The sequence below is a fragment of the Pinus tabuliformis genome, chromosome 7 (genome assembly GCF_031772625.1).
Source record: "Pinus tabuliformis cultivar Carrire ecotype Pingquan chromosome 7, CPIR1, whole genome shotgun sequence".
Taxonomy (NCBI): Eukaryota; Viridiplantae; Streptophyta; class Pinopsida; order Pinales; family Pinaceae; genus Pinus; species Pinus tabuliformis.
Genome location: NC_142293.1, coordinates 973,595,303 through 973,614,404, shown reverse-complemented (window position 1 = coordinate 973,614,404; position 19,102 = coordinate 973,595,303). Strand labels below are relative to the sequence as shown.

The 19,102-nt window shown below is 38.9% G+C and overlaps 1 protein-coding gene across 1 annotated transcript in view; it reads left to right on the top strand.

The window, feature by feature from the left end:
* The window catches only part of LOC149250862 (putative RNA-dependent RNA polymerase 1), a 279,545-nt gene extending 262,727 nt beyond the window's left edge, over window positions 1-16,818 (top strand). Inside the window, 2 exon segments of the mRNA XM_089453772.1 lie at window positions 15,580-15,984; window positions 15,986-16,818. Coding sequence (XP_089309898.1) covers window positions 15,580-15,984; window positions 15,986-16,366 — 786 coding nt within the window. The 3' untranslated portion in view covers window positions 16,367-16,818.
* Window positions 16,819-19,102: the final 2,284 nt, after the last annotated feature.

The window sequence follows — 19,102 nt, the reverse complement described above, 5'->3', positions numbered from 1 at the left end:
GCTTAAAACTTTGACGTATGTTTGTAATTGCTAGAATCTAGATGGTTGATGCTCGAATAATTAATCATTGATGTACAATGGAATCATGGATGCCATATCTATCTTGATTTATGTAAAAATATGCATGTTTTCATGTCTTCTACAACTAATTTGGTATTTGGATTTTTTTTTTAGTATAAATGCAATATATATATATATATATATATATATATATAGACGCTTCGCTTCCTAGATTTTTGGGAAATGATGCTTCTGCGTCCCCGCTTCCAAAAAACATCCCCATTTCGTCCCCGCTTCGTTCAATGTTGATCTCAATACATGTTTAGCTGCCTTCCAATATAGTTTGGTTGGATTACCCATTGCTTGACTAAGCTGGTTAACCGCGTAACACATGTCTGGTCGTGTGTTCACCAAATACATGAGTGAACCCACAAGCTTCCTATAAATAGTGGCCTCCACTTCCTCACTTGAAGTGGCATCCTCCTTCCTCCAACTGCCTACTAGAGGAGTGTCCATGGGTTTGCTACTCTCCATGCGAAACTTCTTTAGTATCTCGTTGGCATACTTTCCCTGAGAGACAAACAATTCCCCATCTCCTTGCCATACTTCCAAACTAAGGAAATAATGCATGAGTCCCATGTCCTTCATCTTGAATTCTCTTGCAAGATCCTCTTTGCAAGATTTGATCAACTTCTCATCACTGGTTAAAATCAAATCATCAACATATAATACTATAATCAACAATTTACCTTCAACAATAATATGGTAAAGGTTTGCATCTGCTTCACTTTTGGTGAAGCCCAACCTGGTGAAATAGTTGTCAATCCTGGTGTACCAAGCACAGGGTGCTTGTTTCAATCCACACAACGCTCACTTGAGTCTGCACACATGCAACTCTCTGTCGAAGGTCTCAAATCCTTTCAGTTGTTCAATGTACACCTCCTCCTCAATCACTCCATTGAGGAATGTTGTCCTCACATCCATCTGATGGATCTTCCATCCCATCTGCGCTGCAAGTGCTAGAATTGATCTGATAGAAAAGTACCTTGCTATTGGAGCAAAGGTCTCCTCATAATCAATTCCCTCCACTTGAGAGAATCCCTTGGCCACAAATTTGGCCTTGTGTTTTTTGATGCTTCCATTTGTTGCTTGCTTCACATTGTAGATCCACCTCGAACCTACCACTGACTTGTTCTCTGGCCTTGGGACCACTTCCCAAACATTGCTTCTGACTATGGAATCATATTCCTCTACCATGGCATCAACCCATATTGGATTTTTCACTGCTTCCTCGAATGAGGATGGTTTGGTCTCAATTAGCTCACTCATCAAAGCCATATACCCAGTATACCGATCCGGTGACCTCCTCTACTTGCACTGTGATGTGGGTGCTCCCACATTCTCTCTAGCATCATGCAATAATCTGTCAGCTTCCCTGGTGCACTTCCTTCCTTCTCTGGATGTCTCTGCATGAGTGGGTGCCTCCACTCTCTGCTCCTTTGCTTGTGGTTGCTCCACAACATCTTGAGGTTCTTCCTTTGGATCCAAAAACTCCTTATCTGCATGCAACTGAAGCTCCCTCTCAAGGGAACATCTCATGGCCTTCTCTTCATCGAACTTCACATCTCTAGGAATAACTATCATCTTGTGAGATGGAAGGTACACCCGATAGTTGTAAGGTGTATCAGTGTACCCCACAAACATGCCCAACTCTATTATCAGCTCTAGCCTTTTCCTTGCATCCTTGGAAACATGATAGTAAACTGATGAACCAAAGATCTTGAAGTGTGACACATTTGGTTTCTTCCCTGAAAAAGCTTCTTCTATTGTACTCATCCCGAGAATCCGATGAGGAATCCTGTCCTGCACATATACCATTGTGTCACATGCTTCGGCCCACAAGTGCAGTAGTAGGCTCTGGTCATGCAACATGGCTCGTGCATCTCCCACAATACTTTTGTTCTTCCTCTCAGCCACCCCATTCTGTTGTGGATTTTGGGGTGCTATTAACTCTCGTTGAATGCCTTCCTTTGCACAGAAGTTCTTAAACTCATTCGACACATATACTCCATCATTATCTCTCCTGAGAGCCTTCACTTTCCTGCCAGTTTCTTGTGAAAATTCCTAAGTCTAAAAATCTCAAGAACCCTACTGCAACCAGTTGAATCTACTTCACCTAGATCGTAAATTACATTACAAACTTATTTCAGATGTCTTCTTGAAATATTGTAGTAAATTACTGAAGCAACCTACACCAAATTAAATATGATTCTAAAACATAGAAATTGAGCAAGGAAATACAAACACATAGGACACCGTTATTTTTGGACAAATGTCCCTGGAAAAACCCAATGCGAGAAAACCGGTGAAACAACTGTGAGGTTTTATTGTTATTAAGCAGTAGAAAATTATGAATACATCTCTGAATACCTCACAGGGTTATTCAGTTACAGAGAGAAATACTGGCAGAAAGAATTGTGAGGTTACCTCACACTATCACTAGAAATCCTGGCTGATCTAGCCCAGACTGATTTCCCCCGTCTTTTCTGGTTGCCTCTGTGCAGTGTCTGCATCAGCCTAGTGTCAAGCTGTCTGGGGATGCCGTCACTCATCTGGCTGGTCGATTTGCTGCTCAGGAGATTCGATTTCTGCCTCTCAGTATCACACCCCAACTTTCGGCTCCTGAAACACGAATTCCCTCTTCAAATTTCAGACTCCTCACTAGCTTATGCGCCGCCTCTTCGTGGATCTGTGTCAAGCCCTCCGGCTCAGCACTGCCACTCCTGGATTACTCTCTGCCTCTCTCTGCTATTGATTCTGAGAAAATCACTCTCTCCGGAAGTTATCCCTGCCCCTCTGCTACAAGAAATCTCCTCAATCGAATTTTCCTCCTGAGAACTTCTCACTTCAAAAATTCAATTTCTTGATCTCTCTTGGTGTGTTTTCCAAATGATCCTTAAGCCGCTTCTTATATCTTCCCGTTGGACAACCAAAAACCTAGATTAATGTAGGAATTTACAGGGTAAGTTCCTCAGACAAAATAACAAAGGACACCGCTCACAAACAGATCACAGATCAATACACCAGTACTTTTGACGTGGTTAAAACCCCCAAAGAGGGAAACAGTCCACGGTCTGAGCCAACGCGGCCACTTTAGGGAATTTATTAATAAAAGAATGAAAATTTACATAAGCTTCTCTCATGGACGGTTAACCTACAAATGACCCTCCATGCTCTTTAAATAGAGATCATGGACTAATCGGGTGTTAAGCCACGGATCAAGTGTCGGTAATACCAAGGAGAGAATGAACCGTCGGATCACTACATATCGTGACTGTCGGATTGTAAGTTACAAAATGTACATAGTAAAGAAACACACTTTACCTAACTCTATACTAGACCAAGTTATACTTAACTATTTCCTATGTGTCGGAATATCCTAACATCCCCCCTTAAGAACAACTTGGGATAGGATTGAAGGATTTACAAATATGACACAATAGGAGAAGGAAGGAGGCACTAGAGCCTATCCCCCCTTAGTGACAACTTCCTGAACTCCAACCATAAATCGAAGTTTAGTGAACTTTGCCTCTGTGAGAGCCTTTGTAAAGATGTTTGCAACTTGATCATCTGTTGAACAATATTGCACTTCAAGAACATGGTCGTGGATGAGATTTCTGATGAAGTGCATGTGCAGTTCAATGTGTTTGTTGCGCTGATGTTGGACTGTATCTTTGCATAGTTGAATGGCACTTTGATTATCACACCAACGTATAGTCAGATGTTGCTGCTGAAAGCCAAACTCTGACAGGATCTGACGAAGCCACATGGCTTCCTTACTAGCTTCTACGGCACCACGATATTCTGCTTCTGCTGAAGAAAGAGAAATGGCACCTTGTTTCTTGCAAGCCCATGTAATAGGTCCTGAACCAAGAGTGAAAACATAACCTGCAGTAGACTTCCGATCATCAGGGTCACCAGCCCAATCGGAATCAGTGAAACCAACCAATAGAGGAGATGCTTCGGCATTGTAATGAATCCCAAACTGAACTGTACCTCGAACATAACGAAGTATTCTTTTAGCTGCTTTCCAATGAATTTCACGTGGGTTTTGCATAAACGGAGCAACAAGGCCAACATCAAAGGAAAGGTCAGGACGAGTATGGGTTAGATACAAAAGTTTTCCTACAAGTTGACGGTATAAGGTAGCATCAACTTTAGGAGAAGTACAAGTGACTGAAAGTTTGACTCCAGACTGAAAGGGAGAAGGGGCTGGCTTACAATCTTCCATGTGAAAATGGCGTAGAATATCACAGGCATACTTGGACTGGGAAAGGGAAATACCTTCCTTGGATTGCAAGACTTGAAGACCAAGAAAATAATGTAAGTGTCCTAAGTCTGCCATTTCAAACTTCCTTTTAAGGCTAGACTTCACATGGTTTATAAGGTTGGGATCACTACTAGTCAGGATAAGATCATCAACATAAAGAACAAGAATGATAAGAGACTTGCCCACTTTCTTGGTGAAGACAGTATTGTCAGAATGACACCTAGAAAGGCCATTTTCTAAAAGAAAGTTATCCATTTTGGCATACCAAGCTCGAGGAGCTTGTTTGAGACCATAAAGGGATTTCTTAAGCCGACATACAAGGCTGGAGTCTGTTTGTATAAAGCCAATAGGTTGTTCCATATAGATTTCTTCATGCAAGTCCCCATGCAAGAAGGCAGATTTAACATCCATCTGATCGACTTCCCATTTGAAAGAGGCAGCAAGGGAAAGAACAAGGCGGATAGAGTTCATTTTGGCAACAGGGGAGAAGGTTTTAGTGTAGTCAATGCCTTCAACTTGTGAAAACCCTTAGCAACAAGACGAGCTTTATGTTTATCAACTTTCTCATCTAGTCCATACTTGGTTCTGTAAACCCATTTGCATCTAACAAGTTTTCGTCCCTTTGGTAGAGGAACAAGATCCCATGTATCATTTGCCAATAATGAATGATATTCTTCATTCATAGCTGCTTCCCAATCTGGATGGCCTGAAGCTTCTGCAAAGGGGTCGGGATCATAATTCACTGAAACTTGAGCCAGTAAAGAAGAGGCTCTCTCGAACTGAGAATGTGTACGTCGCTGATCTGTAGGATCACCGGCAAGAGCACCTGCTGCATCCCGAGTAGCACGGACCCATTTTGAAGCTGAGGAGCTGAAGGAGGATCCTGAGAAGGTGGGGGAGGATTTTCATCCTCGCTTTCATCATCTGAAGAAGAAATATTTTCAAAAGTAGAAGAGATAGGGAGAGGTGGCACATCCGCTGAACTAGGCTCGCAGGCCGATATATTTTCAGCAAACTTTACATCTCTTCTAATGATAACATTTTTGGACTTAAGTGGAATAAGTCTATATCCTTTGACATCTTCAGAATATCCAACAAAAATACATTTTTCACTCTTAGGTTCTAAAGTTTTATGTTTCTCATCGGGAATATGGGCCCATGCTTCACTTCCAAAAACACGAAAGTGACTCACATCTGGTTTAATTGAGCTCCATGCTTCTTCTGGAGTGATTTTCTTTAAAACCTTAGTAGGAGTGCGATTTATTATGTAATTTGCACAGTTAATTGCTTCCTGCCCAATAATTAAGACTAAGTCCTTTAGATTGAAGCATACAGTTAGCCATTTCCTTTAAGGTGCGATTCTTCCTTTCAGCTACACCATTTTGTTGTGGAGTATATGGAACAATATGTTGCATTTGAATTCCATGCTCAGTGCAAAAGTTGATGAAGTTGTTTTTAACATATTCTTCGCCATTATCAGATCTTAGCTTAAGAATTTGATGTCCAGATTGTTTTTCAACAAAGGCCTTAAAGGCCAAGAACATGTTAAATACTTCACTCTTGAGTTTTAAGAAGTATACCCAAGTGCGTCTGGAGAAATCATCAATGAAAGTTAAGAAATACTTGTAGCCAGAGAAAAAACAACTGGAAGTGGACCACATAAATCACTATGCACAAGCTGTAAAGGGGCTGAGACGTGCCAAGAGGCACGCTTTTCAAAACTGTCCCGATGATGTTTTCCGAGTACACATTCGGAACAAACACCATCTCTGCAAGATACCATTGGAAGACCTGTCACCATATTTTCTTTACATAGATTCTGAAGAGAGCGATAGTTTAAGTGACCAAATCGCTCATGCCAAAGTTTGCTCACTTCATCATTATGAGCAACAAATACCGAGGGAAGATTTGATGACCCAAAGTTGTGAAACTTATACAACCTTGTAGAATCATCAGCAATGCCAGTCGCTAAAATCTGTCTAGGATCTCTTAGGTCCTTAATTACAACATCGTGAGGTGAAAATTCAACGATTTTACCTTCACCTGAATGAGTTATCCGATATACAGATAGAAGGTTACAGGATAAGGTTGGAACACATAATATATCATTAAACTGACCATTGTCTATATGAACAGTTCCAGTCCCTACAACACTAAGAGATCTATCATCACCAACATATATATTTTTGGTGTTACAATCATTTAAAGAAGAAAACATGGCTTTTCTTTTGGCCATGTGATAAGAAGCTCTAGAATCAATGAGCCACTCATGAGAATGAGAAGAAGAAGATACATTTAGTGCATAGCCAGACCGAGATGCTTGACAACCACATACAGAAAGTGCTATTCCTGAAGATGAAGTTGAAGTTGAAGAGTGCTCCAAATGGATGTTACGCTTCTTCATTGCTGCTTCCAAGGCTTCCATCTTCTTAAAGCATTTGGATTCTAAGTGGCCATCTCGATTACAAAAGTTGCAATGTCTATCAGTCTTCTTCCCTTTGTTTTTATTTGTCTTATCATTTTGTTGAAACGATTTTTCATTTTGAAGCTGAAATTGCTTAGGACCCTTGTTTGGTTTAGGACCATTCTTTTTAGGATACAACTTCTTAGGATTCTTTGGATTTGGTTGCTGCTGGGCGGCTAACGCTTTCTTAGAAGAGTTTCCAAGATTAAGAAGACCAAGGTGTAAGAGTTTTTCTTGTTCTCTTATTAAAGAATCACAAAAAGAATCAAAGGAAGGGGACTTGTAGTCTTTTCCTTGAGAAATGAAGGCTTCTCTTGTAGAATGGAAGGTGGAAACAAACACAGAGTAGGCTGGTCCCAATTTAGTAAGAATGGAATATATAAGGTTACTATCTTCTTTCTTAACCTTAACACCTTCCAAGAGAAGTCTAAGGGTCTTGAACTTGGACAAAAAATCTTCAATGCAAGAAAAATTATTGGGGTCCAATGTAAGCAACTCATTTTCAAGTTGATGGGCTCTAAGTTCATTTTTAATTCCAAATACTTTAGTAATCTATTTCATTGTTTCATCAGGAGCATCAAGTTCTGCAATATGGAATCTAAGATCTGGAGAAATAAACATCCCTATCAACCCTCGTGCTTGATCTTGCCTATTTTCCCATTTAGCTGCCTTATCTTCATCTTTCGGTTTGGTTCCTTGGCCTGTGGCTATTGTATAGAGACCTTTACTTCTAAGTAAATCCACAATGTAGGACCACCATTGGAAGTAGTTGGTGCTGTCAAGAATAACTTGGCATGGACTTTCCATTTTAATAGAAACTGAAGCTATAAATGCTGAATGGAATCTAAGATCTGGAGAAATAAACATCCCTATCAACCCACGTGCTTGATCTTGCCTATTTTCCCATTTAGCTGACTTATCTTCATCTTTCGGTTTGGTTTCTTGGCCTGTGGCTATTGTATAGAGACCTTTACTTCTAAGTAAATCCACAATGTAGGACCACCATTGGAAGTAGTTGGTGCTGTCAAGAATAACTTGGCATGGACTTTCCATTTTAATAGAAACTAAAGCTATAAATGCTGAAACTAAGTGTTGCAATGGAAAGATCTCGAAAAATTAGGCTGTTTAAAAAAAAACAGTTCTGAAAACGGCTTCCGGATGAAGAAGTTATGGCTTTTTGAAGAAAATTTGATGAAGTCGCCGATGAATTGCGGGAATGAAAAATTCGCCCCTCACAAAATGGAGACTTGAACCCAAGACCTCTACTCTCATAAATTAGCTTTGGACCAAGTGAGCTATACAAAAAGTTTGAGAGAGAGAGAGAGAGAGGGGGGTTGAAGCTTTGGGTTGCGTGCTTGCTTTGAGATAGCTCTTTTTCCCTACAAAACAAAAAACACAAAACCCAACACAAAAATACAAAAAAAAACGAACCTTGCGGCTTGAAGTTAGCTTTACCTGGAAACTAAATATTTTTCTCAATGTTTCTGATTTTCCGAGATCACACTACGGCACAGCGGAAAAGAGCATACGCATAAGAAAAATCCTTCCTTTCTGTTTCTGATTTGCCTAGATCGCACAGAGTCGCGGGGCAAAGAGCATACGCAGAAATGAAAGGTATAGATCCGGTAATAAAAAAGGCTAAATAAACTGAAACCGAAATAAACAGAGAGAAAATAACTGTAAACTGCAAATAAACACTGTATACCTCCAGATCTTAAAAATGACGCAGCTAGGGCTACTGGAAACCTTTTCGCGTGAAACGAAAGGGGTTCCTCATTGGAACAGATGCTCCCAACACAACAGAGCAGTCCTCTCGGCCCGAAAGCAGTCAGAAACAATAGATCTAGGAAACGGCAGTCGGATGCAGTTCTACTGGCTTCAGATTTGGATCACCAACGGACGCGACCCTCAAATAGCTCTGATACCATGTAGGAATTTACAGGGTAAGTTCCTCAGACAGAACACCAAAGGACACCACTCACAAACAGATCACAGATCAATACACCAGTACTTTTGACGTGGTTAAAACCCCCAAAGAGGGAAACAGTCCACGGCCTGAGCCAACGCGGCCACTTCAGGCAATTTATTAATAAAAGAATGAAAATTTACATAAGCTTCTCTCATGGACGGTTAACCTACAAATTACCCTCCATGCTCTTTAAATAGAGATCATGGACCAATCGGGTGTTAAGCCACGGATCAAGTGTCGGTAATACTGAGGAGAGAATGAACCGTCGGATCACTACATATCATGACCGTCGGATTGTAAGTTACAAAATGTACATAGTAAAGAAACACACTTTACCTAACTCTATACTAGACCAAGTTATACTTAACTATTTCCTATGTGTCGGAATATCCTAACAATTAACTCCTAATCAAAGGTTCAAATCGTTTTGACTTGATCTCCGTCTTTTTCTAAAAGATTCACCCACAATTAGATTAATACCCATTAATATTTTAATTTTCCTAAGTTTAGACTTAGGAACCCCATTAAAAATATTAATTATTTTAATATAATCATCTCTGGGTTGAATTTCCCAAAATGGGTTTTGGGTTCTTTGGAATGCATGTGCCCAAGCCTCCCTGCAAAATTTGAGGCTTAGAGTACATTCAATGCTACCTCAAATCAATACTCCCTCTTAGCAGGAATGTGCTCTTGCAATATACTACTGCTGCATACTGCTCTGACTCTAAAGCATCGTCCTCTGTGTTGCCGATGTCTGACATGCTGTCCACCAACTACTGCGTTGCTGCTGTAACTGTACTGCTACCTTTGACATTGCCACTGTCAATGCTACATCAGTACTAAACTCCCTCTCAAATGTTGCATCTGCTATGTTGCTAGCATTGCCACTGCTAACACTGCATCCGTATTGCAACTCAGTTGCTGAGAGAAGCAATTGAAAAAAATCCAAAATTGCTAAACTAACTGTGTTCAGTATGATACCACATGAATGCTGGAACTGACTGTTGCTAGTCTCTCTGCTGACCCTCTGAATCTACTGTGTTGTTGTTGACCTCTGCTCTATGCCATCTGCACTACTGCCAACTCTGCTCTGCGCTACTCAGACTCTGGTGCTCCTAGCCATTGCAATTGTCTCCTCGATACTCCTCGACACCAACTGACACTAATCCATCCTGCTACTGCAAAACTAGGCTGCCATAGCAAGGTATTGATCCAAGAGGTGGGCTCCTCAAGGATCCTGCCCATTTGTAGCTCTATCGAACTACAACTCCAAATCAACCCACCTCCCTCCTGGAGGTATCTTAGCTGTCATGGTGAACCCCTCCTCTTGTTCGATCTTTGCGGCTGTAACCTTAGGATCATGCTTTTCATCCTTGTCCTTTTTCTTCAAAGGACACTGGGATGCATAGTGGCCCATCTCGCCAAATCTGAAACACTTCACCTTGAGGACGTCTTTCTTTCGTCTCTGTTGCACCCACTGCCCCTTCGATGCAAGCGCTGCATTCTCCTCCTCCTCCTCAGGCTTCGACCCACTGCTGCTGCTGCTTCCGTCAAGTTTGACCTTGACCGGGTCTCTCCTCAGCTTCTCTTGTTTTAGAGCTGCCCACATCTCATCCCAATTAGACAATGTTGCTCTGCCCAAGATACTCTGGACAAAGACTTGCCACTCATCTAAGATAGAATTGAGGGCCAATCTCACTAACTTTCAATCCTGAGGTGTATGCCCCACAACCGAAAACTCATCACGAGTCTCCTTTAGCTTCGTGAGGAATGGATCCACACGTTCTCCCTTTTGCATCTGAGCAGATCTTAGCTTCTGCTCCAAGTACATCTTCCGCTACTCGGAAGATCCCTGATATAACATGGCCAAGGCATCCCACATCTCCTTAGTAGTTGCTCTGCTAGCAATGTGGCACACCATGTGGTCCTTGACTCCATCCAGTATCATCATCTTGGCCTTTTCCATCTCAACCTTATACTTTTTCAACAGATCTGCATCTGCAGGTTCAGCCACCATGCTGTTGACATACGTCTGGAGGGCATGCTCATCTAGAAGGAAAGACATTTTAGCCTTCCGGATGACGTAGTTGGATGCTCCGTCCAACCTGTCCTGATCTGTCAAGCCACTAGTTGCCATCTCCTCCGAGAATTGTCGAACAACTCCCTCTTTCTCCCTACTACGTAGCTCCTAGGCTAGCTTACGCACTCCCTGATGGAGCTGGTAAGTTTGTTGCTCCTCTGCTGCCCAGAAAATGAGAAATACTGATTTCCTCGGCAAGAAACCACTGAGGAAGTATTCCCTCACTATGTGATCTGCGTCCTTCTTCCAATGACTTTTCTACCCAGCATTGAGCTTGCAAAAAAATGCATCCCTCTAGCTCTGCGTGGCTACCTCTGCCTTGGAAAATTCTCGATTCGACCGTCTTACCTCTCTGTCGACTCACTCAGAGAGAGACACTGTCGAAAATATAGACCTCCTAGCTAGAACTACGCAATCCCTCAAGGGGATTCGAACTGCTGCTTGTTGCAACAAGTTGGCCCTTGCTTCAGTGCTAGATCTGCTCTTCCTGTTTCACATCAAACACTATGATACCATGTGAAAATTCATAAGTATAACAATCTCAAGAACCCTATTGCAACCAGCTGAATCTACTTCACCTAGATTGTAAATTACATTACAAACTTATTTTAGATTTCTTCTCGAAATATTGAAGTAAATTACTGAAGCAGCCTACACCAAATTAAATATGCCTCTGAAACATAGAAACTAAGCAAGGAAATACAAACACATATGAGACCGTTATTTTTGGACAAATGTCCCCGGGAAAACCCAATGCAGAAAAACCGGTGCAGCAGCTCTGAGGGTTTATTATTATTAAGTAGTAGCAAATTCTCAATACATATTTGAATACCTCACAGGGTTATTTAGTTATAGAGAGAAATACTGGTAGAAAGAATTGTGTGGTTACCTTACACTATCATTGGAAATCCTGGCTGATCTAGCCCCATACTGATTTTCCCCGGCTTTTCTGGTTGCCTCTATGCAGCCCAATGTCAAGCTTTCTGGGTACTGCATCACTCCTCTGGATGGTCGATTTCTGCCTCTCGGTCTCACACCTCGGCTTCCAGCTTTTGAAACTTGAATTCCCTTTGCAAATTTCGGACTCGTCACTGGCTTCTGCGCTGCCTCTGCGTGGCTCTACATAAACCCCTTTGGCTCAGTGCTGCCACTGCTGGATTACTCACTGCCTCTCTCTGCTAACGATTCTCTGGCTGAGAAAATCACTGTCTCTCCGGAGGCTATCCTTGCCCCTCTACTACAAGAAATCTCCTCAATCAAATTTTCCTCCTAAGAACTTCTCACTTTACAAAATCAATTTCTTGATCTTTCTTGGTGTGTTCTCCAAATGACCTTCAAGCCCCTTCTTATATCTTCCTCTTGGACAACCAATGGCCTAGATTAACTCCTAATCAAAGGCTCAGATCATTTTGACTTGATCTCTATCTTTTTCTAGAAGATTCACCCACCATTAGATTAATAACCATTAATATTTTAATTTTCCTAAGTTTAGACTTAGGAACCCCATTAAAAATATTAATTATTTGCAGCAGAGGAGCAACAAACTTACCAGCTCCATGTAGAAGAAAGACCAGACATTCTCCAAATCTATTGAATTTAAAGTCACTTCGACCCCACCAAGTTCATCATGACATTGTGTAAACTTGCTCAAGTACTGTGGAATTGATTTAGCCTTTTGCATTTTGATGCCCCGAATCTTGTCCTTGAGTGTTAGCTTCCTATGGTCACTATCGTTCTCAAACAAATTTGTCAGTGTTTTCCACATCGCAAATGGAGTTTCTTTCCTGTGGAGATTCAAGACAATATGATCTCAAACTCCCTCCAATATGATCCTCCTCGCTTTAGCCACATCCTTCTTCCACTGAGCGAGATCCTGGGAATCAGATGTTGGGGGTTTTACTACATCTATCTTGATGTAATCTAGTAGCCCATTATCATCTAATACTGCCTCCATGTGGATCTTCCATGCCACAAAATTTGTGGTTCCTTGCAAAGCATACTCGAGCCTGAGTTCGGTGGAAGTCATCTTCTCAGTCTTAGAGAAAACCTACAATGTCGATCTTGAAATTCGAACCTCCTGCAAAGACAACTTCGAATTCTCTTCTCTATTGTGAATCTAGCTCTGATACCATGTAGAAATTAATTGTAGATTCAATACTAATGTAATGTTCTAAAACATAAGACTCAAATTTACTCTACTCATTTGTGAAGAGAAATTCAAGATTGAGAAGTTATATCAAAAGGATGCATCAGAATAACACACATATACGAGGACATATCTAGGTGAAAGAAACTGCTCAAAACCCCTTCCTATGAGTGTTGCATTAGTCAAAAAATAAATAAGAAATGGAATGATTGCTCAAGCCTGAGCAACCTCTGCACAAGTATAATCTATCTCACTGCCTCACAAACTGACTCTGGCCAACACTTAGCCAATTTTCCTGCCTGCCAAGCTCCTATTTCCTTGCGTTGTTTCTCAAGGAATTAGCCCCCTATTAATTAGGGAAATCCCCATCCAGAACTGCACAACCCCAATAGGTCCTTCTCTTACTACATGCACCACCTATAGTATATACAACTTGGATAATTATACAACTAATAGTTTTCCTGCCTACCAAGCTCTTATTTCCTTGCGTTGTTTCTCAAGGAATTAGCCCCCTATTAATTAGGGAAATCCCCATTCAGAACTGCACAATCCCTATAGGTCCTTCTCTTACTGCATGCACCACCTGTACAACTTGGATAATTATACAACTAATAGTACATTGCCCTTGAACTCCAATCTCAACTGGGTAACTCGAATTTCATGCATGCATGAGTTAATTATTAGTTGATTGATCAGTTAACTGGTTGAACACTGAAGTTGCACCCCACTGCTAGACCTCCTACTAGTTCCTCTAACAGTTAGAACTAGTTTAACTGACCTTAACTCAATTTAACTGAATTAAATTGTTACAACTGAAATTAAACTCAACTTGGGCTCCTAAAATTTAGGAATCACTGTACACAACTCAATTTAAGCCCACAACTCGAATTAACTAAGCTAATTGAGTGATAACAACTCAGTTAACTCATTCAAGTTGTCTTGTGATGTGGAATTTCGATTTTCTCCTAATTTAATTCAAGAGAAAATTAAATCAGGATTTTCTTGCTGCCATTTTTCAACAGTGATGATGAAGTTGTATAACAAGATGGTGCCTTTTCAGATAAGCAAACACAAAATTTAGACATGTTGGACCACCATGATGTGGAGGAGGTGAGTTTAGTGAGCAAGCCGAATTCTATGTCAATGGTGGAAAGGTTAATTATTCAGTGAACATTGGCTCCCATCCAGCCAATGTTCAGACAAAAGGATAGTGACATAAAATGTATTTCATCAACCTTGTAAAATATGGCATTGTCTAACTATTCTACATTTTGGCTTTTTTGGCTGTATTTTGATAATATAATTGAGGGAAAGATTGTGATCTTTGGTTGTTTAAAATTCACTTTTGACTTCATAAATGAACTCAACACCCTGGATTGTGCAGCTTACACAACTCAAACATGTGATCGTAACAAATCTCTGCTGGATTTTGGGCAAAATTGACCAGAAAATATGCCCGGAAAAGCTCCAAAATGTAGAAAAGTTGGAAAAGCTCCAAAATGTAAAAAAGTTGGAACGACGTCAAATATGGCTTATTCCCAATCACTAATTTTAAAGATCTTATCTAGTGGACTGCAAACATCTTGCTTATCAAAAGCTTTTGTTTTTTTTAATTTTGAACAAGTCTGTAAAATGATAATCATGAGAGGATGTTAGAAAAAATGGTCATATTTAGAACTTAGCTGTATTAAAACTTAGCCATATAATAGTCTCACTAATAAAGGGATGTAATAATGAGGCATTTATAGTAATTAAGGTAGTGGTTAATGGTTAACAGTTAATTAAATCTTTGAAAGTTGTACTATGTAATGAGACATTGGATCCTCTGATGACATATCTATGAATTCACACTTTCTCATTCCATTGCATATTCTTGTTACTAGCACCAGATTGATTCAACATAATAACCTCCTTGGCCATTACAGCTTTGATATGGCAAGTCAAATCACTTGAACTAACACTCAAAGGTATATTTAATTTCCAATATATATGTGTGCTTGTGTTCTTTCTTTCCGAAGTCTAATGCATTCTTCCCACAATGTTTTGTTTGAGATATATGTGTGCTAGTGTTCTTTCTTTCTAAAATCTAATGCATGCTTCGCACAATGTTATGTTTGAAGTGTTTGTGTGGATTATAGTTCCTGATTATTTCAAGTAATTGGTAGACGATTACCTGTTTTTGGGACATCCACTGAAAACATTGTCTTTCAACTGGAAGATATGTAAACATAATCCCAATCTCTATTTCATAATGTGCATGCCCTTAGCGATATGTTTGGCACTCCATATTGGACTGCTAAGGAGGAGTTTTCTCCATCAATTTGTTTCTAGTCTCTGAAACTACAAAAAGTACTGCTAACCCACAGGTTTTTTTAACTAAATGGTGATTGCGTGTATAGTGTATTATCAATAGGAACCATTTTCTTTGTTAAGATCACTGACTTTTTGTATTTATCGGATAAAAGAAAGAACACTGCTGTATGTATTGGGAAAAACATAGAAATGGTTTTTCTCCCATGAGAAAGGAATTCTGCGTTCAGAGCCAATTTGTGTTCACAAGCCATGACTGCATGTTTCTTCCATGCTGCAGGAAATTCAGAAATATTTTGCAAATTATATGCTAAATGACACCTTGGGAATTATGGCCAATAGACATACTGTGTTTGCTGATTACGAAACAGGCATGGCTCGGAGTGAGACTTGCCTAGAGTTAGCAAAGCTCTTTTCAATAGCAGTTGATTTCCCCAAGACTGGCATTCCTGCACAGATTCCATCAACTCTAACTCCAAAAAAACATCCTGATTTCATGGAGAAAGAGGATAAACCCATGTACGAATCACAGCGAATAGTTGGTAAACTTTACAGGTCCGTGAAGAAAGTTGCAACAGATACTCTGTCTATAAACTCATTCACAAGGGAAGTTGCGGAGAAGGCATATGATAAGGATTTGGAGGTGCGGGGATTTCAAAAGTACATTAATGATGCATTATTAATCCAAAAACTGGTATGACTCTGAATTGGCTACATTAATGTACCATTATGGAATTATATATGAAGCAGAAATAGTAAGTGGAAACATTTTCAGTTTGTCGAAACTCCATGGTTCTAAGCTTGGATATCTCAAGGAAACGATCATGTATGAAGTGAAGGCTCTTAAAAAGGAAGCCAGGTCATGGTTTGGAGACGATGAAGGCAGCTCTTCAGATGATCAATATGCAAAGGCATCTGCTTGGTATCATGTAACATATCACCCAATTTATTGGGGTCATGGAGATTATGAAGGTAAAGATGAGAACAACCCTCATTTTATAAGCTTTGCATGGATTGTTTATGACAAGTTACTTCAAATCAAACGTCAGAGGACTCGTGGGCTTTAAACGGCTGGCGGATGATGTGCAGAAGTTGCATATATGGGGAGTAATACGTTGATAGGTCACTTCCGACTTTTTTCTTACAGGTTGGATGCATGCGGTCTTTATTTACCTGAAATGAGAGTGAAAGAAACTTTTTCCAAAACCGTAAAGTATAAATGAATATAAGAAGAATACTTACCTTTCAATGGTTTCTCGTTTAGTTGATGCAAAGAATGCAGTTTCAAGGTGAATTCATGTAAGCACAGATTTGCATTCCATCTTTTGCATAAGCCCTCTACATTTGGGAGGTGAAACAGCACAAGCATGGATATGGTATAAGTATTCATATAGATACTGCTATAAACATATTCCTTCTTAGAGGTATGTTAAGTTGTGGTATACAATAAAATGAGATGTGGACATCTAATCTCATTGTTTTTCTCGGGGAATATTGGAAATATATATTAAACAAGTGGTATGGGAATATTGGAAATATATATTAAACAAGTGGTATGTTACGTTGTGGTATATATAAAAATTAGATGTGGGTATTTATCTTTTTTGGAATATTGGAAATATATATTAAACATGGCGCATGTCATTAAACATGAATGATGTGTAGGCAATTTTTAGTTTGTTTGGTTGGAATAATATAAGTTAAAATTTCAAATTATATTTCTATGTTAAAATGTTAAACATTATAACAAGATGTTAAAATATTAATCAGATGCAACATTTTAACTTAGTAGTCAAAATGTTAAAACATTACAACAACTCTATCATATTGTGCTAGAGAAATATATGTTTTTTATTTTAATTTTAATTTTAATTTAATTTGTATTTTTTTTAAATTTTAATTTTAATTTAATTTTGTTTTATTTTGACTAAGTCAAATTGCTAAACATTACAACATTTCTACCATACTAAAGTGGAGAGAGGGCCTCTTAAAATAAATAATTTTTATTTTTTTAATGGAAAGTTTATTTTTATTATGTTTATCATATTATATTTGCTTTTTAATTTATATTTCATTTTTGCATATTAATAAATATATAATTTTTGCAAATATTCATCTCTAACTTAAAATTATTGTTTGGTTGATATTGATGAGTAAATGTGCATTTTAATATGTAATAATTGTACTCATTGTAAATAAATAAAAAATCTATCAAAATATAATATTGTATATGTTATACAAATAGCTAATTTTTATTTTTATTGCATATTAAAAAAGTTTTGATACACAGAAAATGTTGTTAATGTTAATCCATTAAATCAATATGTACCCTTCCATTGCATTAATTGAGTCCAACCCATGAAAATTTGTTCATAACCAACTTGAATTTGTGATGTGATTGCAAAGATGCCAATGACTGTCATAGCAGTGATGAGTAGGTGAGGCGAGTTAATGTTGTTAGCGAGGCAAGTTAATGTTGTTACTGTTAATCCTTTAAACCAAGGTGTACCCTTCCATTGCATTAATTGAGTCCAAATCATGAAAAGTTTGTTAATAACTTGAATTTGTGATGTGATTGCAAAGATGCCAATGACTGTCATAGCAATAATGAGTAGGTGAAGTGAGTTAATTTGACTTTACTAGACAAACAATTGTATGTCTACTACACTTATTTTACTTGCTCATACACTATGTCTATGACAATATCATAATCAATATCAATTGAATCAATGGTGAATCAATTGGATTATCGGAACATTTTAATTTACTATTGAGTTACTTGACTCTCTAATTTGTCTTGCACAAAATGGGTGCAGCTGAAGGATTCTTCAACAATGGGGGCCTTTTAGAAGCTTTATATTCCGGAGATGGTGAATTCTTTGTTGGACATAAATTGTAGATTTCTTATTTGATCTAATCAAAATGATTTTCTTTGCTAATAAATTTGGGGATGATTTACCTCTACGAACTTGCATATTATTGTTTCGAATAGGCATATAGATATGGTGAAGATTATTTCTAAGTCACTAACTCAATGGACTTAGTGCATGGTATCACAATAAAAAGTTATGGATATACATTACCATCAGGTTTTCGATATCTCCATTGTTCTGACTTTGGCAAGCTCCATGGCTCTAATATGGTTTGTAGGTGGCGATATGACAACCTCCACTTGTATACATTCAATATTTCTACTTTCAAACTCAACAACGAATCCAGATTTATCTGACGACGTGAGTGAAAACTTAAATTTTAAAATTTGAAATGCGGTAGATTTCCGTGTGGACATTTTAAATTGGGTAAATTTCTGGGTCACATTATAATGAATGATACTCCATTCCAGGATAACAGGCAAGCAATTCACATGAAGAAAAATGGAAATGGAAATAGTTGATTTCCCTCGATGTGAACTTCATGGCAACCTGCACTTTGGCGGATCATGCTAACCAAACCTTGGTCATGGGAAACTTGGAAATAGGAGAAGAGATGTGGAAGGAATTATCAGAATATTTTGTTAATTCAAATTTTGGCAAGACTACCCATGAAAATTATTATGAGGTTCTGTGTAGTTTCGAAAAGCTGGAAGATAATATTTCAGTCATTGGAATTCAAACAATTAGTGTCCACCATATCCGTCTATTCCACTCCATCATTTCTAATTGTTCAAGAAAGAACTCCATTCACCTTCACTGATCCATTTTACAAACCATTTCTAGAAAATTTGTGGATTAGCACAAAAGGCAACTTCAATTTTCACAGATTGTCTTTGGATTTTCTACCACCCCTTGTTCATGTTATGGCCA